This window comes from Thamnophis elegans, chromosome 7 (genome assembly GCF_009769535.1).
Source record: "Thamnophis elegans isolate rThaEle1 chromosome 7, rThaEle1.pri, whole genome shotgun sequence".
Lineage (NCBI taxonomy): Eukaryota > Metazoa > Chordata > Lepidosauria > Squamata > Colubridae > Thamnophis > Thamnophis elegans.
The window spans coordinates 61542601-61567919 of NC_045547.1; the positions used below are offsets into that span (position 1 = coordinate 61542601).

The following is a 25319-nucleotide window of genomic DNA, read 5'->3' on the forward strand; positions in this document are numbered from 1 at the left end:
CATGTAAAATTTGCAATGGAATGGCTAATAATGCAACTATTCTCAAGGAATCATGTGGACTTGCCTTTATTGAGAAGTTGATTTAAAAAAAACAATTTAAAAAAGAGAAGCAGTTTGCTGTAGAAGTTAAGGCACCAGATTACAATCTGAGAGTTCTAGTCCTACTTTAGGGGCAAAGCCAACAGAGTGATTGTAGGCCAGTCAATTTCTTTCATCCCTACAAATGACTTCTGAAAGACTTGCAAGAAAACTACAAGGATCTATCTAGTTAGGTGCCAGGAGTTAATACTGACTGGATGGTGCCAAAATGAAAATGAAAATGAAAAAAGGTATCACTTTGGGATTTAGGACATCTCAAAAGCCATTCTTCAAGCTGTCAGTCAAACTTGTGATACAATTTCTGCAGCTATCGTAAGAATAATTTGTTTCTGCTTCCTAAATCCCTGACTGTTTTCTTTAAGAAGTAAGAACGCCAACAAGGAAGCCAGGTTTGTTTGGCAATAAATTATATAAGAAGGTTTTATAAAAACTCAATGTAAATATTTAATTTTTAAAAAATGATTTGGCACTGTTTTGTAAATAAGAAGACACCGTGCCATGAATTTAAGCTTCCTGGGAACAGAATTCAAGGTCTCTGCATTGGTGTGTCCTGTTTGTGTGATAAAGTAATATCTTCAAACCTGACTGTTCTGGTTGTTGGTTCCTGCAGCTATGGAACTGACCACTGCAGTATAAAATGCACTTGAATAATACTAAAATAGAAAAATTTTCCAGTGCAAATTTCAAATTCTTCCTCTAATCAGCAGCTATAAACAAGCTACAGCATTATTACTTTAATTGGTTTTTGTATGAGGAAGAGGAGGAGGAGGAGGACGACGACGACGAAAAGAACTACTACTATTGATCATTGACCAATAAAAGTACAATCAATGCAAAGGACAAACTATTTCATAACATTAGCAACCATTTGTGGGCAAGGTTTACACACAATGTAGCAAAATTTTGCTATTTATAAAGAAATTTGTTTTGATTATTTAATAATAAAAGCTATCAGAGTGCCCTGGAAATTTAAATAAAAGAGGAGCAATCAACTGATGCCAGATGTCCCTGTAGAATAGAAAAGAATATGAGCTGTAATTTCTATGGTATCTATATCACAGGGGCAATAGTGGGTTTCACATGGAGTTTTCCTATATTTCTGTTCGAGACGCAAGTTTTATATTTGTGTACCACCGAGTGATGTGCAATTGTTGCAGCATAAAAATTCAATTAAAAATAATAGCTTCCAATCTGATCTAGGCTATTTCCTATTTTGACCTGTGCTGCTGTTGCTCCAATTTGTGATTGAAATGGTATGTGGGAAGATGTGAGGAAGAAATGCTGCCTAGGGAATGGTGAGATAGGAGAGGGCATAGTCTGCAGCAGGAATGTGGCAGAGCAAGAGGCTCGGGTGGGATTCTTCTTAGCTTTTGGAGCTTTAAATGAGATGGTGGGAGACTTATACTTTCAGACTTGCTGGATATATAATGTAGCCTTACCAAAAAGTTGAATTAGCTCATCTGGTCATGTTTCTTACCCGACTTACCTGAGAAAGTTGACAATTAATGGATGCCCATCACTAGCCTCTGCCACTGATTTAACTTTGCTTTCCAAACAATTTCTGTTTCAGACACATGAAGGCAGACAGCTGGACTTTTGAAGAAGCTGTGGGTTTGTGATACCTTTGAAAATATAGAAATAATCTCCACTGCCATTTGCATGTTCACTAAGGCTACAATTCTACTGAACAGAATCTTATTAGAACTGTGATGGCTCCCTCAGGCACCAGCTTGGATGAGAAGGAAGAATCCGCTCCATAAAGGGGCTAAGGGGAGCACCAGGAGGTACATGGAAGGCTCTGTGGCAGAATTGGACAGTCAAAGCGAAGCTATGTTGGGAACATTGGGGGAATCTGAGAGAAAGTGGCTGGATAACAGCCAGCTGTACAGGCCAAAGGAGGGGCACAACTGCAGCTGGTCAGCACAGAGAAGGAGGTCCAGATCCCAGGTTGCATAAAGCTAAGTGGAGGGAGGTGCAATGGAGATTGGCAATGCAACTTGCAAGTAGGAAGCCTTGCCCCTCCTAATAAGATGCACAGGTCCGTGCCTATTTACCTCAGCACTTGGAACCCGGTGATTGTCAGAGACAACCGATTCCCAATCTGTCCGTCTGTGAATACCTGTGACTCATTGTCTTGAACTTATTGCGACTGTGTTGCCATCATTGTGCTTTGCATCCACTGAAGTCAAGTTTCCTTAGTCTTGCCTTGAACCTGTAGAAGCCGCGTTGCCGTTTTTTGTGCCTTGAACTCATTGAAACTAAGTTGGCTTCACTGTGCCTGGAGTATGAAGAGTTGTGGGTGCTTTCATTAGGCTTTGCAATTGGCAGTTGCTGCTATCCTGAGCAGAGTTCATTAGTTCACTTTGCTGGCATTGCCCCTGTACCTTGGGTGTCGAAGAGATTGCATGTTGCCTTTCTCCCATTGCTTTTGCTACATTCAGTCAGAGAAGTTGCTTGATACAGACTCTAAGGACTGCCATTGCAGAGTTGGGACTTGGGGAATGACTATGAGGTTGGTTGTATGAAATAAACAAGTTTAATCCCACTCATACTATGGGGGGCAGGATTGGGAAAGGACAGGAACATACTTCTCGTCCATCAGTTCATTTCTTTTCACAGATTTTTCTGTAAATGAGGCACACTTTCTTATACATCTTTTAAAAATATTTAATTGCTGCATAATCTACAAACAGATGTGAATGAGATTATCATGTGAATCAAGCATGAAGAACTGAATTACTATGGAGAGGCTTCCAACTGGCCACTCTAATGATTATGATATCCCAGGGCAGCCAATTATGGATTTACCCTTTGTAAAAAAAAACTTTAATAGATTCAAAATTCTGTAACCGCCCTCCTACTACAAAGGCACTATGAGGCAATGTGGCATAAGAAGCAAGAGCAATACATTTTCTGAAAGATTTAACAATCTTCCTTAGCAGACAGAACATTAAGCAGGATACCTGATTTCTGGAATGAAAGATTGTTTGCATATTCCCTGCTCAGGCACTGGAAGCAGTGCATCACATAATAGCTATGGAATTGCTTTATTTTCACAATAGTTAGAAGGGAAAATAAAATGTCTGAGCTGTAAACCTTTAAAAAAGAATATCTGTACATGGGACAAATAATATGTAAGGGAGACGAATGTCTCACTAAGCCATGTTCACTATATGCTATCATCCAAATGAGATAATGACTGGGGTTCAAGTACCCCACAAAGCCACAGTTTTTTTAACAAAGCAAATCACATGATGATTCAGTGCAATGTGTGAATCCACTTGGGGCTAGTTAACGAGAGATTATGAGAGCAGATACTTGACACTGCCAAAAGGGGCAAAACCAAGGAGGCAAAAACTGGAGTGGCATTTCCATGGAACAAGCCATCATAGGACTAGGCTGATACTGACAGTGTCTTTCCTCTTCTAGAGAAAAACAGTCTCCTATATAATAAAATGATTGATGTATACTATAAACAACTGGGAGCTGAAATCCAGACATATCTCACATCTCGTGTCACCCACTGGAGCCTTGGGCATGTCTCTTCTCTTAGAAACTGTGAAAAGCTGGCTATTCTTCCAGGCTCTAATACAAAATAGTAGGTGAGCTCTTGCCATTATGTATGTTTTCCTGCAAATATATAATGTTTTTATTTTATTGCTCTGACTATTTATTATGTAAAAACTCCCAGAACTGTCTATAATAAGGAGTTTCTTTTAATCAAGTAAATTAATGTTTTGCATTCTGTCAGGTCTCAGAAATAACAACCCATAAGTTGTTAATTCCCCAATACAAGCTAAATACAATGTTCATCAATAGAAATAGACCAACTTCTATTCTATTGTATTTGATTTATTAATTCATTGAACCACCTTCCCTTTAAGTTAGGCATGATATAATATTAGGCACTATAATATAACACTGACTCTCTTTAGAAGGCCAGATCCTAAGGATGAAACTCAAATACTTTGGCCACCTAATGAGAAGGAAGGACTCACTGGAGAATAGCCTGATGCTGGGAAAGATTGAGGGCAGAAGAAGGGGATGACAGAGAATGAGGTGGCTGGATAGAGTCACTGAAGCAGTAGGTGTGAGCTTAAATGGACTCCAGAGGATGGTAGAGGACAGGAAGGCTTGGAGGAACATTGTTCATGGGGTCGCAGTGGTTTGGACACAACTTCGCAACTAACAACAACAATATTAGACCAAAGAAGGAGATACTAAAAATACCTAATATACCTAACTGAAGGAAAAAATAACAATTTGTCACGACAAATAAATTTTCAAATTAACCGGATATTTTGTTCACAATGTGCTTCCCAAATGAAATGAGAAATAATTAGTTGCAGGAATTAAGTCAGTTGAAATGTGAGCTATTTAAATAAAGCAAAGCACTAGCCCAATGCTCTGTGACAACTGCTATTTCAAAACTCAATTTTTCTTGGTAGACCCAGTTACTTCCCAATTCTGAGCAGAGCTGACCTCATTTGGCATCCAAAGGAAGATAAGTGAATTAACACTCATTGCATTTCAAAACAATTAGCATTAGTTCATTAGTAAACCCTCACTCATAAAATAAAGTGTTGTAGTCCCACAGAAAGCATTTGCAAGCTTTTATCAATACAAATAGAAAAAGTATTCTGTCAAAAATGTGTTTTATTTTAAGCCGATGCAGGGCTTTCACTTCAATACCTACCAAACATTTCACAAAAGAAAAAAACTATTTAATCACATTAGAAAGCTTTTAGCATGAACCAACTAGAGGTTCACAGAGGAATTCAACAAATTGCAAGATGGTAAGCATCACTTGAATTGTGAAGAGCTGTTGTCTACCTTTCTGTATAGTTGCCTAAATCTGCCATAAGTGGTCTGGATGGTCATTAAATGAACAGAAAGCATTAGAGCAGCAGTTCTCAACCTGCGGGTCGGGACCCCTTTGGGGGTCGAACGATCCTTTCACAGGGGTCGCCTAAGACCATCGGAAAACACATATTTTCAATAGTGTTAGGAATCGAGACACCAATTTTATGGTTGGGGTCACCACAACATGAGGAACTATATTAAACAGTCACAGCATTGGGAAGGTTGAGAATCACTGCACTAGAGTCTCTTTGTGACCTTCTATAATTGTACATGGGAAGAACTCTGAGACATAGAAGGAAGAGCTGTGGACTACACAACTGAAATGTAAAAGGTATCTCACCTTACATAAACTGAGGGCATGAGAAGCATTTCAGGAGGAATTCTCCCATTTTCTGGAGAATAAAAGAAGAGGAGTAAAACTCTGAAATATGATAGATTATGGTAATGTAACCTTACAATAGAAACAGTACATTGTTGTACTTTTTGTCTGGATTACCTTGAAGGAATAACATCAATTTTGCAAGCCTCAGAGTACTACTCTCTCCTTTTCTTTTATTCTCTGGAAAACTAGGGAGGATCCCTTCTGAAATGTTTCCCATACCTCCTTCCTTCTGTGGTCTTTGACATCCATTGCATGCTAGTTGTCCATTCTCTTGCTCTTCATCTTGTCTCGCAAGGTCATTCCTATATACCATCACAGTTTATGAACTGCAGATTTTATCTGTGTAAGTACACAAAATACACTTGGTATCCAGCTTCTTAATTGCATGGAGGCAAGACACAACTGAAGGGGAGAGGCATCCCAGGTACACAAAACAGCTTGTAGGCAGCCTTGGAACAATCAATTTGCTCTGTGAGGTGGCATGCATTACTTGTAGTTCCTGGAAAAAATGGAGCTCTGGGAAGGGCAGGGATGCATTTAGAAAAGAGTATGTAGTAGCCATAAATAGCCTGGAGGAAATACCTGAATTGAGGAAAGAACTCAATTATTATCAGCAAATTCAACCATAGAGAGAAGGTCAGGCTATTTGTCTTACTGGCAGTTTACACAGCACCAAAAGATATTGCATTATCCTCTGTATTTCACCATCATTTGAGGCCGATGGGTAAAGGAGAAACTGAACTTCACATCTAACAGCATCGAGACTGTACCAACATACCTAAGAATTGTGGCCTTTTCAATAAAGATTATTAAGCAGATCATAGGATCAGAACATGCTGAATAAGCAGATAGTTTCTGCTTATTATAATATAATATCTAAAGAACTGTTGAGAATCCTTGTGGAAAGAGGAGGAGTGCAGCAGTCCAATGTGCTTGGTGGCTAACGGTCTGGCATAATCTCGATCTGTGTTTCCTGCAAGGCCACCACCAGTTCATGGGACAGAAGTGGATCATTTCAAACACTCGTAAACAGATTGTTGTAAACATTCCCAATGGCTGATTTATGTAGCAGATACGTAATATTTCCTTTGGGATCCCCTGAGAATGTTTATTTGAGCCCACATGTCTAAGCAGCAATGCAAAGCTCCAGGCAGCAGTACAGTTTACCAGGTGCAGGATGGTAGCAGAAAGTTAGTGATCTCAGGATATAAAATACTTTGCTTCATATGGCAGGCATCAGCTTGTTTATTTTCATAAAAATAAAGATATGAAAATTGAGAATCAAGTTGTGTTCTGGTTCTATGAGAGGGTGCTTCAGATTCCTATAAGAGTTTCAGATTCCTGTGGTGTCTATGCCTACTTCAGCATTCACTTCCTTCAGGAAATGGTGTCAATATTAGAAAACTTCTTCGATGACTAAAAGCTCCTTGTTCAGAAAACATTGTATTTCCATTCAGAAAGCAAAAACTGCTTACAAAACCATTGTGCAAGGAAGTAGGTGTGTTTACTGACACAGTTTTTCCCAGTGGGGTGCAATCTATAGGTGTAAATAAAAAAGGGGTTGGTTGGGATTTGGAGGGCAAAGAATGACTGAGATGCAAAATGTCTGTTTGAAGAAGAGAAAAACTTGCTTATTCTCAGAATATCACCTAATAGGTATTCCTTCTTTCTTGATGGAATCTGTCAATGATATATTAAGTGCAGCATAATTAGAACCAAGTGTATAATAAATGTGAGGAATGCTGGCAAAATACAGGACATAATGAAAGAAGTATGCCTAGTTTTACACATTTTTGTAGCTTTCTAAGACAAAGAAGTCCTCCACTTAAAGAAGTCTTCCATTCAACACTAGACTAGAAGACCTCCAAGATCCCTCTCATCTTATTCTATTCTCTAGAGCAGAGTGTCTTCTATCCATGATAATTCTCTACATGATTGAGGATTCAAACATGACAAATTGGCTGGTTCATGGCTAATTATATACAAGTGTACTCTTTGTCATATTTATTCATTTACTTCAACATTTTACATAATCTTTCAGGGCAAAAATCTCCTAGGAGGAATACATAATAGAATTCTAAGCAGCTGTATAAACTATTTAGTATAATTTATTCTTATATAAGTGCCCAAAGACATTGTCAAAATATAAATATCTTAGTTTTGTAGCTGGAACGGTATATACTTGAAATAAATCTGCTAACTGAGGCCTACGACAAAACATAAACATACTTTATTTATTGTCATCTGAAAGGTAACCCAACACAACCCTTCTTCACTACCACCAACACCCCAGAAAAATGAATTAAAAAATGTTGGAGGATTAATAAAAATGGTCTTAGACAGAAACACTCTTCCAAAGTGGTAAGAAGAAGCAACAGATTAAAAATTGAAACAGTGAACTATGGAGAAAACTGAGAAATTAGTCGATAATTGCATCATGTCTTCTTTGTGTTATGCTTAGCACTTGATGCCTTCATGAACATCTGTACATAATTTTCTCAGCAATAATATAGGAGTCTGCTATTCTCATCCATTCAGGTGGGTTTTCAAACTTAGCATATAACTTGGGTTTCCAGGTTGGCCCTTCATCCAAGGTACTAATAACACTCCAATCCAAGTTGTATTGAGATTTGAGTAAGAAGAGATAAATGTTACCACCTACCTGAGTTTCTATTGCTGCATTCTGTACTGTTTAATAATTTGAATATTGCATTGCATCCAGTTTTATCTTATAGATTGCACTCATTTGAAAAGACAAATATTACACAGAAGCATTTTTTTTTCATTATTTTTATCCTATTTTCCAGGTTTGCCATTTGTTTGCATATGATTCAATTGTCCCAAAGATGTTTTTTTCACGAGAAAGCTGGACAACTATGACCTGAGTGACTGAGAATCTCCATAGACATATGATTCAATTAAAAGTCCACTGGAACATTCATGTAAATATTTTTTTTCTTCTATTCAATCAAGTCCGATTCTCACAGACTGGCCAGGCAAGCCCTTGCAGTTTTCTTGACAAGGTTCTTCAGAAGTTGTTTGCCATTGCCTCCTTTTCCTAGGGCTGAGGGAAAGTGACTAGTTCAAGATCACCCAAATGATTTTGTGCCTAAGGTGGGTCTAGAACTCATGGCTTTCCAATTTCTAACCTGATACCTTAGCCACACACCACATTCTTGTAAATATATTACCAAGCAATGAACAACTGTAGAAAATATAAATAGAAGATTTTAGCCAGCCTCTAGATCCCCCGGCTTAGAAGGAAGACTTCATAAAAATGAAAGGGTAATTTTGCCTATGAAATATTAAAACTAGTTTTAGCTAACTAGGAAAGAAAAAGGTCAATGCTGTACAATAAAAGTGATATTGGCAAGAGAGAGAGTACAAGATCAGCAACATTCAACATTCTAATCCATACTTCTATCAATTTCAATGTTCCATTTTGACACAAATCCATTAAGGCTTATCAAGATCTTGATGATATCCAGCTCTCTATTTTTACTGAATCAGGGTAGTCTGCAAAGGTGTCCAAAAACTATTTTGGAACACTGATGGGCTGAGTGAGTGTCAGTAAATTTAAGCTATTGATTAGTGGTATTTAGTTAGGAATTGGGAAAATGCTTTGTTCTGGATGAAACTGCAATCCCACAGAAGTAAAACATTCAGAACTTGTCCTTCTGGAGTCAAAGTTGTAAACTAAAGGCAGATGCTTCTTCATGTCTAATTGCAGAGTGTTAGCTCCTATTTGTGCAGTATGGCAATACCATAGCTTCAGTTATTCCCATTCTAATGGCTCCCAAATGGAATATTACAGGGCATCCCCTGGATGTAACTTCCGAAGAAACCAAACCAGTTGCCAATCTGTTATGAAGTGGAATCCTAATCTCAACATCAATCATGAAAGCATTGTTTTAACAATACATTACTGAGAAATTTATATTCTAGAATAAATTATATTCTAGTACAGGAGTGTTAAACTCAAGTCCTGGGGCCAGATCTGGTCCGTGGGGGGTTTATATCTGGTCCATGGGCCCGCCCTGGAAGGTCCAGCCCATGCGGCCATCCCGAGCTCCTTTTTTTGGTGGCAGAGGGCTGCAGGAGGTCATTGCAGCCAAAGTCAGAGCTCGGGAGGGCTGTTGTGGCCAAAAATGGAGCCCAGAAGGGCCTTTGTGGCCAAAAACAGAGCCTCAATGAGTGACATCAAACTGGCCACCTGCACCCTGGCCATGCCCCCATGTCCTCCCAAGGTCACAACACAACCTGATGTGGCCCTCAATAAAATCTAGTTTGACACCCTTGTTCTAGTATATATGACTAGAAATGACAAGGAGACCTGTTCAAATATGGCCTTTCCAATCCCAGTTAACATGTGCACTGAAATTCAATCTTGGAGTTTCTTCACCAATCAATTATGGTCAGTACTATCTCTGATCAGAACATCCTGGAGAAAAAGTTCACAGGTTTCACAACACATCTTCGGTGTTATTATGGTTTGGATGTGCATCTTGAATAGACACTGCACTTGCTGCCAATCTTGTGCAAATTATGCAGTTGCTCTGTATTCAGGATTGAAGAAGGAAATAGACAACCATATCAGATATCCATCAGCAATGTCACATATAATTTTTTAAAAAGTCCCCATGTCCAAAAGTCAAAACTAGGGTTTCTCAACCTTTGAATTTTGAGATCTGTGGACTTCACTTCCCAGAATTCTCCAGCCAACAATTCTGGGAATTGAGGTTTAAAATTCCCAAGGATGAGAAATACTTGTCTAAATATTCTACACTACAAAATTGTTTCTGCAGATTTCAAACCTGTATGTATATGTGGGCTCTTCTGTTCTTGATCCTTTACTTGGAGTGCTATTGTGCCAAGGAAAAAGGTGGTGTCAAGATAGAAATTCCTTCTCTTATTACACAGCCACCTTTTTTATCATTCAAGGAGTCTAGGTCAGACCTCAATTCCAGCACTAGAAATTGAAGTACAGTGCTGATACCCCAACAGAAGGTCAAATCATTATCAGGCCAGCTATATTCTGATGTTGGTTTAAAAAAAAAAAGGATGCCATGATCAATCGCTCACCTAATCAGAAGTGAAATTAAAAAAAACAATTTTCATATCTGTGGACATCTATTACAGATGGACCAAGGATCACCTTTCAATTTTAAGCAAAACTGAACATTTATAATATTGGAGAAAGACTGAAGGATTAGAAATGCTTCAATATTACACACACACACACACACCATAGGTAAGTAATATATCACTTCTAATATAGCTATGCACTAGATCATTTTATATTAAAGTAATCAGCATGTTGCAGAAGAACAAAAGAGAGCTGAATTAGTAGATCCTCTGCAGTTCTGACTTTTGACAGGCAAATCCTGAAGTTGCAGTGTTCCATAGTCATGTGACCACCATTTTCAATGTCCTGCTGGCTTCCCCACTGACTTTGCTTGTCAGAAGTGGCAATGAAGATCACAAATGGCAGTCCCGTGGTGGCAGGATATTGCTACATTGTAATTGCAGTCCAACTGTCAAGCATCCAAATTTTGACAACTTGACAGCAGGGATGCTGCGAAGGCTGCAACTATCAGGATCTGTCATGTCCCCCTCATTTAGTGTTATTGTAAGTTCAAACAGTCGCTGTATAAGTGACCATTCAATGAGGAAAACCTGTGTGTTTGTGTGTGTGCGCGCACACACACCCCAAAGCTGCTATCAAGTGTTTTATATAACAGCTCGATGGTAGTTTTGTGTGGAGTGTTGTGTTTGCAGACCTCAGACCGCATATGGCATTTGGAGTAATGTAAGAGAGTGTGTGTGTGTGTGTGTGTGTGTGTGTGTGTGTGTGTGTGTTAGAGTGGATCTGATTTAAATCAAGTCGATTTAAATCACAATTTAAATCACTAGTAAAAAGGCTTAATTTAAATCAACTCGATCTAAATCATAATTTTTAAAGAGCAACTGTTATCTCTGCTACTCTTCTGACAGTCCCAATGTTGCAGAATATACAGCCTCATGCCACATAACTAAGCTCCATTTCATGCTGAATAAACTATTTATGTATCTCAAATAGAAATCTATCTTTAGATAGATTTTACTCCAAAAGCATTTTATTAAAATAAGTTTGATTAAAAAATAATTTTATCAGATTTTTTTTAAAGTTTTTTTTTGTACACACACACACACACACACACACATTCAAAGCTGTTTAAATCAATGTTTCTTATTTAACAACTGCAGGAGTGTTATGCCCTCCTGGAAGACTGCTGGTTAGCTATTTGATTAACTCCAAGCTACTCTGTTAATTCAAAATACATAATATCAATAGGCTTTGCATTCACAAAACAGATCTAAGGTTTTTTTTCTTTGATACTAGCAAGCAATCTCTGCTTCATTCACTATTTGAGCCCCAGTCTCTCTCCCCCATTATATCTCCCCATCCCATCAGATCTGGCAGAAGAGGCATGCTATGAATTTCATCTGCAAGGCAGACCTTCTATGCCGCCTTAAGGAATATCTCCTTACCCCACTTCCCCAATGTTAGGTAGGGCCTATCTCTTTTATTTTTCCACAAGACCCCTAAAACCTGGTGATGTCATCAGGCTTGGAGACCTTTAAGAATGAGCAAGAGGTATTGAAGTGGTTGCATCATTGTTAACATCTGTTTCCTCTCTTGACCTTTGTGATTTTTTAAAGTACTAATTGTTTTTATATGTTAACTGTTTTATAGTCTTGTTGTATGTCAGAGTAATTATTTTCAGAGATCAACATGTAAATAAATTTGATGATTAAATAATGTGGTTATCTATCCTTGCAAAAGATCTGGATTCCAGTAAAGCTACGATAGTGCCCAAGCCCATTCAGTGAACCTGCACCTGGAATAACAGGAAAGAGTTTAAATTGTTCTGAGAAAATAGGTTCTGAAGAATATAAATATATACATCCCTGTACTAGCATTTAAGCAAGATTTTAACTGAACAATGAGTTTCAGTTAATAGATACAATTTCATTGCAAGGCAAATATTAATGTAGCCAGGACAAATATAAGTGCCCAAGGCTATTAAATTTGAGCTCATTAATTAGGGAATATAAAAGCCATTGTTCCTGAATTACAGGTATTATTTATTCTGAGCTAAAGTGTCGAAGTTTTTTCACCCAACAAGACGAGAGCTTTAATTACTTTGACAATGAAATTGCATTATTTGATTTATTACACCACTGACTAACAAAGTCTGTTTTTTTTAAATAACTGAAAATCTTAAAACAGTTAAATAAAACTTAAAAAGCAAATTGAAAAACCAAGTCAAATTTATTCTTAAAATTAGAACTTAAAATCAGCAGTTTAAAAACCCATACTGAGTTTAATGGCTTAAAGAAAAACAAAAACAAAAATCAAATTGAGATGTCACATCATTCATCTCTGCAGGGAGTCTACTGCAAAGAGCTAGAGCAGCAACACAGAAAACCCAGCCACAGTCACCATCAGATATGCTCCAGCACATACACAAACCTCTTGAGATGATCACAGTCTATGTACGGGTTTCAGAGAGAAGGAAGCATTCTCAAATAGCCTGGGTTTAAGCCAGGTTTCCCTCTACAAGTAATGATCAGCATTTTGTATTTTGCCAAGAAAGGAATTGATAGCCAGTGTAGAGCTTTAAGCACTAGCCTTATTGGCCTCTCTGGGTTCTTCCTGAGACTAATCTGGCTGTCAAGTTTTGTTCCAATTGAAATTTCCAGACCAGAAACAAAGACAGCCTTCAGACAGCCTCCAGCAAAGCCTGGAGATTATTAGTGCGCATACCACTTTTGGGGTTATCTTCTTCTAAAAATGTTCATTTTATTTTTGTCATTCTCTGTTTCCTCAGATTAATATTTACTTGACATGAAATAAAGAATTTGATATTGGTTTAGAATCAAAGATTGGCAGCTCTTAAAAAAATGATACCTGGGCAGAATTTGACTGCTGGATCTGTTTAGAACATACGGGGTAATTTTGATATGTTCATAACACAGTCCAAAGGCTAGAGAAAGATTACTTTTATGAACTTTAAAACTACCTTACAATGTTGGGACAATTTATAGATTTCTCCACTCATCTAACAGAGCATCCTCTCTTACACGAAGTCCCTTTTTCATATTGTCTAGCTTGTCTGGTGGCATCTGCCCAGACTTGCTTATAAAGCAGGCCCTCTCTCTGAGATACCAGAGAAGGAATGGCAGGTGTATGTAAAGTATACAGAGCGAACGATCAATCTAAACATAATGTTTCTAAGTTCATTTCTTCATGTCCTCCCCCTGCCCTGCACAACCTCACCTGCTGCTATGTTGGGATTTAGCTTCTGAAAGGCGAGAAGAATTCAATTTACTTTGAGGAAATGAAATGGAAGGTAACACAAAGACAACAGAATTTACATTAGAGTTTGAAAATCATGTTGCTGTTCCAAAGTTTTGAAGAACACACTAGTTGCTGTTCAGGGAATAATAAAATAGCAGAATATTGAGAGAGGGAGAGAGAAAGGGAGAGAGAAAGAGAAGGAGGGGAGAGAACCCTTTTACGGTGGCTATCAAGAAATTCACCATCTTGAAGATTTTTTCCTTCTAAATTCTTCCCCATATATGAATTTTGTTCCATTACATTACAAAGTTAAAAGCTTTTTTTTACTGATCAAATGTTTCACAGGGTACCCAAACTAAAACAAATTACTATTGCTCTAAACAGTACTGTTCCATTGCTTTGGCCCAATAGAAGACAAATACCGTGTTCACTACAAAGAATTGATTCAAGAAAAATGGGAAAAGCAGGGAGGAGAAAGGAATTCTGAGCAATTAGGAATTTTGTGCAAAAAAAAAAAAGGACTGAGTTATTCCAGTCAATGCCACTTTGAGATGTGGCTATGCCAAATGAAAGCTACTACTCTTAGATTATGGATTTTTGCCACAATTTACTTTAGGGAAAACTCTATTCCAAGAAGGTTGAACCAACTGCCTCTCAATCCTGATTGTTAACTCCAGCAGGGGTCTCCAACCTTGGCCACTTTAAGCCTGGAGGACCAGTTCAACTCCTCCAGGCTTAAAGTGGCCACTGAACTAGAGCATAGTCTCTACTATTGCAGTCTTCCCCACAATTGCATTCAGCCAGCACACTGTACTTTTTTTGAGCAGATCCATGTATCAACTGTAGTTTCCCTACTTCATACGAAACAGGAATCTTGTGTTATTTTTTCTCAAAAAGCCTCTGCACTCCATCCTGGTCCTGTCAACCGAGCTCATGGGACTTACTGCCAAACATGTAAGATTATTCTGGAAAGAGCTTGTTTATCCCCCGTAAAAAACCGCGACTGACAGGGACTGCCTAGCCTGGGTTCTTTTGCAAACGCGGCGACATCTGGCTTACTTAAGTAATCAAGAGCAACTCAACCTGTTGCGGGAAGTAAGAAAAAGAAACAATGCCGTCCGCCAGCGGAGAGCCTGATTTTTACTTTCCTCCGCTTCCTCAGAAGCCAGTGACCCGCGGATTTAAAAAAAAAAAAAAAACGCCTATTTGTTTGGACCAAGGAAAAGGATTTGGCGACAAGGACGACTGGAAGAGATCCTGCGCCGGGAGCCAATCGCCGGATCCAGCCACCCTAGAAGTTCCTGAAAATAAAATTCTTCCGGACTCGTCGTTAACAAACTGCACCTGCCCTCTTCTCTCCCCCCCCCGGGGTCAGGAATCCGACGCAACAATGGACACAAACCAGCCTTCTCCGGTCAGCTACCGGCTGCCTTTCCTTTTCCACCCCCCCCTCTCAAACCCCAGGTGGAAACGATCGTAAGTGATCTTGCAGGGACAAAGCCAATCGGACGCAAAACCAGCGGCGGAGAAGAGAGGAGGGAAGCAAGGCAGGCAAGGCTCACCTTCTGCTGCCGCCGGGCCATGTCTGTCGGCTGCTTGGCGTTAAACGGATAAGCGATGCACCTGACGATGAAGACGTAAAGCTGCAGCCGGAGCCGCTTCTCCCCCTCCTCTCTCTGCAGCCGCTCCTGCTCTTCTCTGCCTTCGCTCCGCAGCGATGGGCTGGGGCTCACCGACCGGGTCGCCGCGCCGCCGCCGCTGCCCTGGCGCCCGGAGTCCCGGCTAGCAGCCGGGAGGGCTCGCGGGGAGGTGTTCGAAGGGCCGCTCCCGCCGGACACCCCCAGCAGGTCCCGCCTCTCTTCCTCCAGCACCTCGTCGGACTCTTCCTCGCTGGAGGACGGGTCGAGCATGGTGCCCGGGCGGAGCGCACCTTTGGCAGGACGAAAGAGAAGAGCTGACGCGCCCTGGAGCCAAAGCAGCGGACACCTTTCCGGACACGTCGAGCTTCCACGCCCGACTATTTCCTACGAGGCAGCCAGCAGCGGCGCCGAAAGAGAAAGGCGGAGTTTGCGAAAGGGGTCGAGCTTGGGGACAGCTCCGACCGGGTCCTATCAGCGGCCGGCCCGGCCCGTCGCTACTTCCCTCGGAGGCCGGGAGGGAAGCTCAGCTCCGCCCAGCGGAGAGCAGCGGCGCGACTCACAGGTGGGAAACCTGTGGCGCCCACAACAAGCAACACGTGGAACGGAATGCTAATCGCGCGTCTCCATTCGCGGTCGGCGCTCCGTCCGCCCTTCTGGCCTTCTGGCCACCGGCCCAGCGCCGAGAGGGTGTCCTGCGCCTCCTCGCTGCTTTCCCTCTGGGCCGCGCTGTTCTAGGGGCGAAGGTGGGAAGAGATGCCGGAGCTGGGACCGCCAATGAAAAGGTCTTGAAGCTGGAAGATAAGCCAGCCGATCCTGTGAGGCGAGCTGGATCCGAGAACTGCGTAAGACAGGAGCGCCGGTTTTGTAGAGCCCCCAGCCTTGGCAAGACCGGGCATCGAGTGAGAGGGCTGGCGCCTCTGCGGCACCGTTTTCGGCTTTGATGTCTGAACAGCACTCACCGCCTCCCTATCCCAAAACCAACCTCAGTTGTTTTGTTCAGGGCTCCTCAGCACCTCCCGTCACAGCTTGACTGCCTTTTAATTAATTAGTTTATTTCTAGTGGGACATTATAGACAAAAGCCTTTCCACATCACCCAGGACCCTCTCCTGTTAGCCTGCTTGCTTATTGAGCAGATTCAGGTAGATACACTGGGATCACCTCTGTCTTTTCAATAGTGGTTTCACTGGAGTTTATTCCTTAGCCTGAATTGCGTTTAGGATTGTAGGAAAAGGGGAGGTTTGCTAGATCTGTGTGTTCATTTTACAGCATCTCTCTCTATATATGTCCTGATGCACTGTGAATAGAGGTGACAAAGGGTCACAGAATTCATTCCGCATTTCTGAGCCATGAAATAAAACGAGGCTAGTTCTTTGCAAAGCTCAGAAACAGAAAATAGGGATTTTGAATCTTCTGGGCAGTTAGGACATCAGTTTTCCACCACCAGTGAAATTCAGAATCCCAGTTCTGCAGTCTAACCAATCCCACCATTTGTTATGCTTTCACATTTAATTCAAGAGCTTCCCTTCTTTCCCAGTTAAAAAATAACATCAGAACAATATTAAAATAATATAAAACATATCAACACTGCTTGTCCTTTGCTGGTTCAGTGCCATCTCCCATAAGGATTTGCCTTATTCACTATACAAATTAGTAGAAAGAAGATGTGCTCTTTTTACATCTACATTGCAAAATAAGATGACCAAAGTTTAGAAGCATCCATAATTTCCATAGGCCTAGAAAAATACCTGATTGTATTATTAATACCAAATAAAATCTGTTTATATCATAGTAGGAGGACAGCATCCAGGTGACACAGGATGACTTAAAATCAAAAATATGAAGAGTAAATAGGTTTGCCTTTGAATTAGAGATTACCTTCTTATCTATATATTACTAAAACTCTTGTCATGACGTTTACCTAGGCAAAATGGTGCATCATATGGCAACAGTTTTTGAGTCGTGTTACTACAAATAGGCTAACTTATACAAAGTGTCCCAAATCTGTGTCCTGAGAGAGTGAAATTAAAGACATTGTGACTGCTTTAGTGCAGCTGGCTGTTGCTGAGCGGCTGCTGCTGTAGTCACATGATCTTCATTTTCAACACACCATTACAGTTTCACAATCCCTTGTTCCAGTTCCCTCACCCAGCAGCAGCCCTTTATCTACTTGCTGGGAAGGGAGGGAGGGACATTATTGATATCCCCTGCCAGCTTCCCACAAGCAAACAATGGGAAAGCTGGCAGGAAGTTGAAAGCTGTTCCAACTTCCTTTTTGGCCAATTGTCATTCTATTTCTCTGTTTAGGTTAAAAAAAAGGTCTCTGTAATGATGACCCAACAGGGCACAGGTTGTCTAGTTGTTAAGAAAACAACTTGGAGATTTAACCTCAAACAGATCAATCTGTAACAAAATAGGAGATAATGGCAATTATCCCTCTATCCAAAGGGAATCACTTCTAGCCTGCTACATTGCAAATATTTGAGAAATAAGAATTTCAACCTCAGTTTAAATAAAGTTGATGTAAAACAGTCACTGAAAAACGTAATGTATGGCATTATTTATATATAAGATGAGGAGTGATCATTCCTAAAGCTGGACAGTGATCCAACATCTTTCTCATGATAAAGCAGCGTTTCTTAATCTTAGCAACTTTAAGATACGTGGACTTCAATTCCCAGAATTCCTCAATCAGTATGTTGAATTAATGTTTATCATCTGCTATAGATGATAAAGCTTGACAGAGATAAGCCAAATCTAGCCCAGAGCATGCAATACAAACAGACCTGCAACATTCTGGTACTAAGGCCAATTTCATAAAGAAGTTTTAACGTGTAGTTTCAGCTTTGAAGTTACTTTCTTGGCCTGGTATACATAGTGAGATTGATATCAGTCTTGTGGTCTCACTATGCTTTATTCCCTTAACTCTTATACTGCTATCTCAGCTATCTTCCTCTCAGATTACTTTGGACTTTTGCATTCCTCATATCACCCTGGGAATACAACTGGCTTATCTTCATCAATATTATCTTTTTTACTCTATACTTTTGATGATGATGGTGATGATGATGATAACCGTTCAGTCATGTCCATCTCTTAGTGATACTATGGGCCAGATCTCTCCATGTCTCTGATCTTGCATTACCTTTTTGACTTGTTCTGTACTCTGGCTGGTGTCAGCTGTGACTGTAGTAAACTGCAGTTTATGGCTTCCTATGATTATCAACATTACTCATAATTTTAAAAGTCATTGAATTATCCTTGTTGGAAAATTAAACAGGGAAAAAATATAGCAATAGCAAAGTATTTTCAGATGACCCAGAAGTTCAGAAAATCGGCTAGCAAAGAAAAGAAAAAAACTAAGATGCTGGTAAGGGCATATCAGAGAAATAGCTTATTATTCTGTTTTGAAAACAAAAATGCAAAAGCTGAATCTTTTTCTCAGCATGATGGTGCTGTAACTGGAGAAACTTTAATGCAGAGATTTTGCATCTTGTAGAAGGGTGAAAAGTCCAGGAGCCACATCAGAAAAAAAAAATGCTGACAGATCTTTTTTCAGTAAGTTACCCAAGCAGAGCTCATTGGCCTTTATGGGTTGAATGACAGGTGGAGCTTTTCCCTGAATAAAAATGAAATATCAAGAAATATTTAGGGTAAGAGAGCATTTAGTGCTTAAAAAGTAAAACCGTGTCCTATTTCATTGAACTTGTCAATGGCAAAAGGCAAAATATTCTTAGAATTTAAAGGGCAATTCTTATATATATTCACACACACGTGTGTGTGTGTGTGTGTGTGTGTGTGTGTGTGTGTTGTGGCCCAGCAGGATCCGTTTGAGCTGCTGATGGACTCGGATAGTGAGGAACCATATGAGTCTGCTATGGAAGATGTGGAGGACCCTGGGTTCAGACTCAGAGCAGGGACCAGAGAGGCTGGTTGGCCACCAGGAGGCGCCTGAGGCATCGAGCAGTGGGAAAGATCAAAGGCAGTTTATTCCTGATGCAGGGAAAAGGAGGGCGGAGAAACGGAAGCAGCAGCTCAGGAGGCAGACTCATAAGAGATAATCAAGCCCAGGTGGTTGTGGCTTAGCCCCTCCCAAGAGAGTATATAAGTGAGAAATTGGGAGTGTCCTTTTGCAGGACACAACTGTTCGTAACAGTCTTGAGAAACTCTTGTCTGGTCTGTTTTGTATTTCTGTTCTGTTTGGCTTGGGTTTCTGCCAACCCTTCTTGCATGGGAGTGTTGTCTGGGCTTTCAGCCAACAGAGTTGTAATTCCTGTGATTAAATAGTGGCAAATAGCCAAGCCTGTGTCTGCGTTAATCACAGGCCAGAGGGGGGATCAGAACAGTTTGTGTCTTGCCCCAAACAATCCAATCTAAGCCACTATGGAGCAGCTCCATGCTGAGAATGCCCAATTGGCATAACAGGTGGCCTTGCTGGCTGGCCAGATAGCTCAGCTGCAGGGGCCTGTTATTCCCCCCCCCCCCAGCCTCGGAGGAAAAGTCTGGTTGCCGTGCCTGACAAGTTTGACAGCACCCAAGCCATGTTTCCAATTTTCTTGGGATAATGCCAGCTTTTTATAAGTCTGAAAGTGGAGGACTTTCCCACTGACCGGGCTAAGATGGGATTTATTATCAGCTTGCTGTCAGGCACCGCAGCTCGTTGGGCTACTCCTTTGCTGTCCCAGGCTAGCCCTTTGCTGGATGATTTCAGGGGGTTTTGTGATCATCTCAGACTCATGTATGAGGACCCCATTAAGGAAGAAACAGCCACCAGATTGCTCAAGATGCTGCAGCAGCGCTGGGGCTCCTTGCAGGATTATGTCAATGAATTCCAGCTCCTTAGTCAAGATCGGTCTGAAATGAGCCAGCCCTCATGGACACCTTTCAAGACAGACTGTCGGAGAACCTGCAGGATGAGCTGGTGCGGGTGAACTGGCCATCGATGTTCAACATGCTGATCCACCTGGATAGATGCCCAGTTGCAGAGGCAGGGGCCTCACTGCATGTCCCACGACACCAGGGGGGTGCTGATCCCGCAGGAGACCCTAGCTCCATGGGAGGAGCCCGTGGATTTGGGCGCCGCCAAACCCCACTTGTCGCGAACAGAGATGGACAGATGGTGTACAGGGGAGTTGTGCTTCTATTGCAGGGATCTTGGACACCTGGCCACAGCTTGCCCCAAGAAGAGTAGAGGGGTTGCGAGGTCTGGGACCTACACCTCAGCTCCAGACTTGTTGGGAAACGGGCAGAGCCCGATCTGAGAGAGACTTTAGGTTTGGCGCATACTGAAACAGAGATTGATGGCCCTCCCCGGCACATGATCTTGGCAGCATGCATCCTCCTGTCTGGTAGTCCGCAGGGAATTCCGGCCCATGCTTTGGTCGATTCTGGGGCTACCACGAACTTTATGGAAGTAGCGTTTGCTACCAAGTATGCCGTCCCTCTGTACCCGGTGGACCCACCAATGCTGGTTGAGACCATTGACAGCCAGATGCTTCTGTCTGGGCCTATCAAGGCCACCACGCAGCCCTTGCACCTGCTCCTCGGGGAGCACAAGGAGGCCATCCAGTTTTACATTGCTTCGGACCTGCATTTCCCCATGGTCCTGGGCTTGGCTTGGCTGCAGGCACAGGACTCTCAGATTTATTGGTCCCAGAACCTGCTCACATTCCTGTCCCTGCAATATGCCGACCACACCCGTCACGTCTGTGCAGGCCAGGTGCTCAGCTCGCCCAGGGTGTCCGTGACGCCGGACTTAGCGGAGTTCACGGACATCTTCAGCAAGCAGGAGGTGGACCAAATGCTGCCACACTGGCCTTATGACTGCCCCTTTGACTTGGTACCAGACGTGAAGCTCCCTGGGGGTCGCTTGTACTCCATGTCCAAGCCGGAGTTGGCCGCATTGTGGGACTTTCTGGACAAGAACCTCGCCAGGGGTTTTATCCGGCCCTTGCCTTCGCCACTGTCTGCCCTGATCTTGTTCGTCAAAAAGAAGACCGGGGATCTGAGACTCTGTTGCGATTATCCTCGCTTGAAGGCCTAACAGCACTCAGGAATGGAATTGTAATTCAGAGAATTAAAAAAACCCTCATGGCCTTGATAATGTTAATACAATTTCAAACTCAGCATCTTAATTTAAAAAGTTAGAAATTTATGTTATGTGAATTTGGGAAATAAGTTTTCAATTGATTCTAAAGTACATGATTAGCAGAGTTGGACTTCCCTATAAGGATACCTGGACTGGAGATAGCCACATTTATAGGGAACTAGCCGATAACCTGGCATTGCCGGGTATTTATTTATAGGGGGGAAATGCCTGGACTAAACCTAATTTCTAATGTTGGATTTCCCCCCTTACCAGAGGCAGCTCCCTTTGGAGTACTGTGAAGCCATTACCATGGCAAATCCACTGCTATATAGTAGAAGCCATTTTACGGCAGTACAGTAGAAGCTATTTAAAGGCACAACAGGCTGCATCTTAACAGAAGACACATCCCTAGGGTGTTAGGGGTGTCTTACCCCCACAGTATTTGTATCCAGAGAGTAAGTCATCTGTGTTCCAAGTTTGGTTGAAATTGCTAAAGGCATTCCAGAGTTATGCTGGAACATACACACACACACACAGCCTTGGATGGATGGATGGATGGATGGATGGATGGATGGATGGATGGATGGGCAGACAGACAGACAGACAGTTTTTGAATTGTATTTCACAAAATGATTTCTTGTCAGAGGTTTGCCTATTTTCGAGAACTGATATGATGGACAGAGTCAGAAATCACTGCTTCTCGGAGTGCAACTGCGGAGTTTATTTTCAGAGTCTTCTTAATCCCCTAAAGGCTTCCTATAACTTTATCTTGATTTTCCCCCCTTTGCTGTTTATAAAAGTGCTCTTTTAAGCAAAGCACTGGACAATACCGAACAATCACCATTTTAATTTCCTATGAATGCCTATGTGGCATATTTATGAGCATCCTCATATTCCACTTAGGTGGTTAGCTTGAAAAATGTGAAAGGAAAAGACGCTATCAATGAATCCCTTTGGGGGTTGTCCAAATCAGGAAGTGCATTTAACAAGAGGATTAGAAGACAGCCTACATTATCAGAATATTGCAAATCTTCTCTACCTATTCTTCTGCATTGAGTCAGGAAGGGGCCAGCATGAATCTCTTTCCAATACTATTTTCTTTCCCAGGCTCAAGGAATGCTTTCATACTTTTTGTTGTTTTAATGGCTTCTGAATATTTTTCTCAAGGTCATCACCATGGCTCCCTATACAGATGACAAAAGCTGCAAGTACAGAGGTTTTCCCCTGAACCACAGTGAATGGCAGCAGGAAGTGTAGCTGATGAGGTTACATTGCAATCAGTGACATCACTGACAGCTTTTATATATTAAGTGATTACTTTGCTACTGCAACTGGAGGTCATGGCATGGTCTCTGATTGTCTCTGGTCTGCTACCATTCCATTTGTCCAAATAGATTGAAACACCTGTGCACAGTAGGGCTGGTCTAAACTCTTCTGCTAGAGAGACTGTCCTCTTCCCACCTCTCTACGAAAGGGAAATAGGCAGTTGCTTATGCTGGAAATAGGATTGCATCTTCACTCAAATCAATATTTATTACAGTCAGAGACCAGCAGGAGGCAACGAGGTATAGTTATTAGAAAGAAATGTAAAAATAAAATAGATACAAAGCATTACAAAGCTGTATATAAAAGCCATATAATTATCTCAACTAAGAAACTGAAAGAGACATAAAAACTATACAAGATAAAAAGTGAGAGACTAAAAGGAATTTAGAATAGAATAGAGCCTGAAGGGACCTTGGAGGTCTTCTATCCCAGTGTTTCTCAACCTTGGCAACTTGAAGATGTCTGGACTTCAACTCCCAGAATTCCCCAGCCAGCGAATGCTGGCTGGGGAATTCTGGGAGTTGAAGTCCGGACATCTTCAAGTTGCCAAGGTTGAGAAACACTGTTCTATCCAACCCTCTGCTCAAGCAGGAGACCATTTGGTTTTTTTTCTTAGAAACCTCCAGTGATGAAGCACCACAACTCCTGAAAACAAGCTGTTCCATTGGTTAATTGTCTTCACTGTTAGGAAGTATCTCCTTATTTCCAAGTTGCTTCTCTCCTTGATTAGTTTCCATCCAGTGTTTCTTGTTTTTCCTTCTGGTGCTTTGAAAAATGAGTTGACCTTTTCTTCTTTGTGGCTTTTTTTTTGTGGCACTGTGGCTTTGTAGGGATTTGGAAACATTAGAAAGGTACAGAGTAGCATTAAATAATTCCATCCATCTCTAGTACGTGAGAGGCTACAGAAGGCTCCAATATGGCAAGCTAGTTGCCCACTGAATCTAGTTCATGATGGATAAACCATCATCTGATGGATTTTGAATGTTGCTTCTAGAACCTGGCAGTGCTAAAGTTTGTGGCAGGGTTAATGTCAGAAAGCAATAGAGAAATTTTAAAATTGTCCCATGTGTCCTGGATATTTATCTAATAATGGTAGAATGAGACTAGGGTCAATGTCTCAGGTGCTCCCAATAGTTTAAAATGTATACCTAAACCATTCTAATATTTTTTTAAAAAATATTCTCATAGGATAGAGCTCTATATTATAGCAGTTGTAGCTCCCAAGCCATGTACTCCTTGCTTGAGATGATGGCTTTTAGTTCCTTCTTTTTAAAATAGATAATTGTGTAACTAGGATGCTAATTTTATAATTTCTGCTGGCAGTTTTGGATCCATATCATCAATTGGAAGGTCTTCTTTAAGAAAACAGTTCTTAGTCATCACAACTCAACATGCATAAGTCTTTGCAGTAGCTCAGGACATAAAATTTCCTGTTTTTCTTTTCTTTTCTTGAATCCTTGTGGTACAGTGATTAGACTGCAATATTGCTAGGTAACTGCCCACAGTCTGGAGTTCAATCCTGACAGGTTCAAGGTTGACTCAGTCTTTCATCCTTTTGAGGTTGGCAAAATGAAGACCCAGATTGTTGGGGGTAATACACTGATGTTGTAAACCACCCAGAGAGCGCTGTAAAGCACTATGGGGTAGTATATGTCTATTGCAATTCACTATTTTTTTTTACTCAATAGAGTCAATCACTTAAAAATATAGCAGTATAATGTATTTTTAAATGCTAGTTATTCTTGTAGTTTCATCTGTTGTTGAGACTTGGGTGATGAGAAATACCAAATTGTTTAAATATTATTTTGGATTTCTAGGGGTTAAAGCCATATGTGGCAATGGTAGAGTTGGAAGAAGAAGAACAGGGAGATTTATATAAACACCCCTTTCTGCTGTAAAATTATTTTTGATAATATTCCAAATCCAGACAGCACATACATGCATACACATACACATAGGAAACCTTACTTTATTTCACACATGGTTACCCATTCATCAGTTGCACCTCTTGAAACAAATAGCAGCTCATGAAAGCTTGCAAATGTAAATGTTTCAATCAAATTTCTCCTTATGTATTTTAGAATTCATAAAAGGATGTTGTAAGGATGAAAATATTCATTGTGCAAAAGCAGTAGTAAGAGGGATGATTCGCTGCCCTGAGTCCCTCCCGGAGAAGGGCGGCATACAAATAATAAAATTCAATTCAATTCATATTTCCAGAGTTTTTTATTTGGATGCATTCTATCACCATGCTGTAGCTCTGAGATCAATCAACCTGGTTTCAGCAGACTAAGGCAGGGCAGATCTGCTCGCTTCCTTTGGAAATGGAATGCAGTCATTCTCCTTTGACCCCAGTCCATGCTTTCAGCGTTTCAGGATTCTCATTACTGACACATCATCCTCTAGTGTGGTCTTTTTCAAATTCAGCAACTTTAATATGGTCATTGGGAAATTTTGAGTGTTGAAGGCCACACATTTTAAAGTTTCCAGGTTTGAAAAACACTAATGTCACCAAGCCATTGCTGAAACAATCAAAAGCCTGTTTCTTTGCTATTGATGCAAAAGGGGGTTAGGTAACT

At 41.0% G+C, this 25319-nt stretch overlaps 1 protein-coding gene across 8 annotated transcripts in view; it reads right to left on the bottom strand.

Moving 5' to 3' along the window:
• Positions 1 to 15771, bottom strand: part of CADPS2 (calcium dependent secretion activator 2) — a 387307-nt gene extending 371536 nt beyond the window's left edge. For 6 of the 8 annotated variants that reach the window (XM_032220714.1, XM_032220712.1, XM_032220710.1 and 3 more), the window contains exon 1: positions 15251 to 15770. In XM_032220714.1, coding sequence (XP_032076605.1) covers positions 15251 to 15598 — 348 coding nt within the window. In that variant the 5' untranslated portion in view covers positions 15599 to 15770. Of the gene's footprint in view, positions 1 to 15250 lie in introns of all 8 variants that reach the window. The other 2 variants (XM_032220716.1, XM_032220711.1) reach the window with 2 other exon arrangements.
• Positions 15772 to 25319: the final 9548 nt, after the last annotated feature.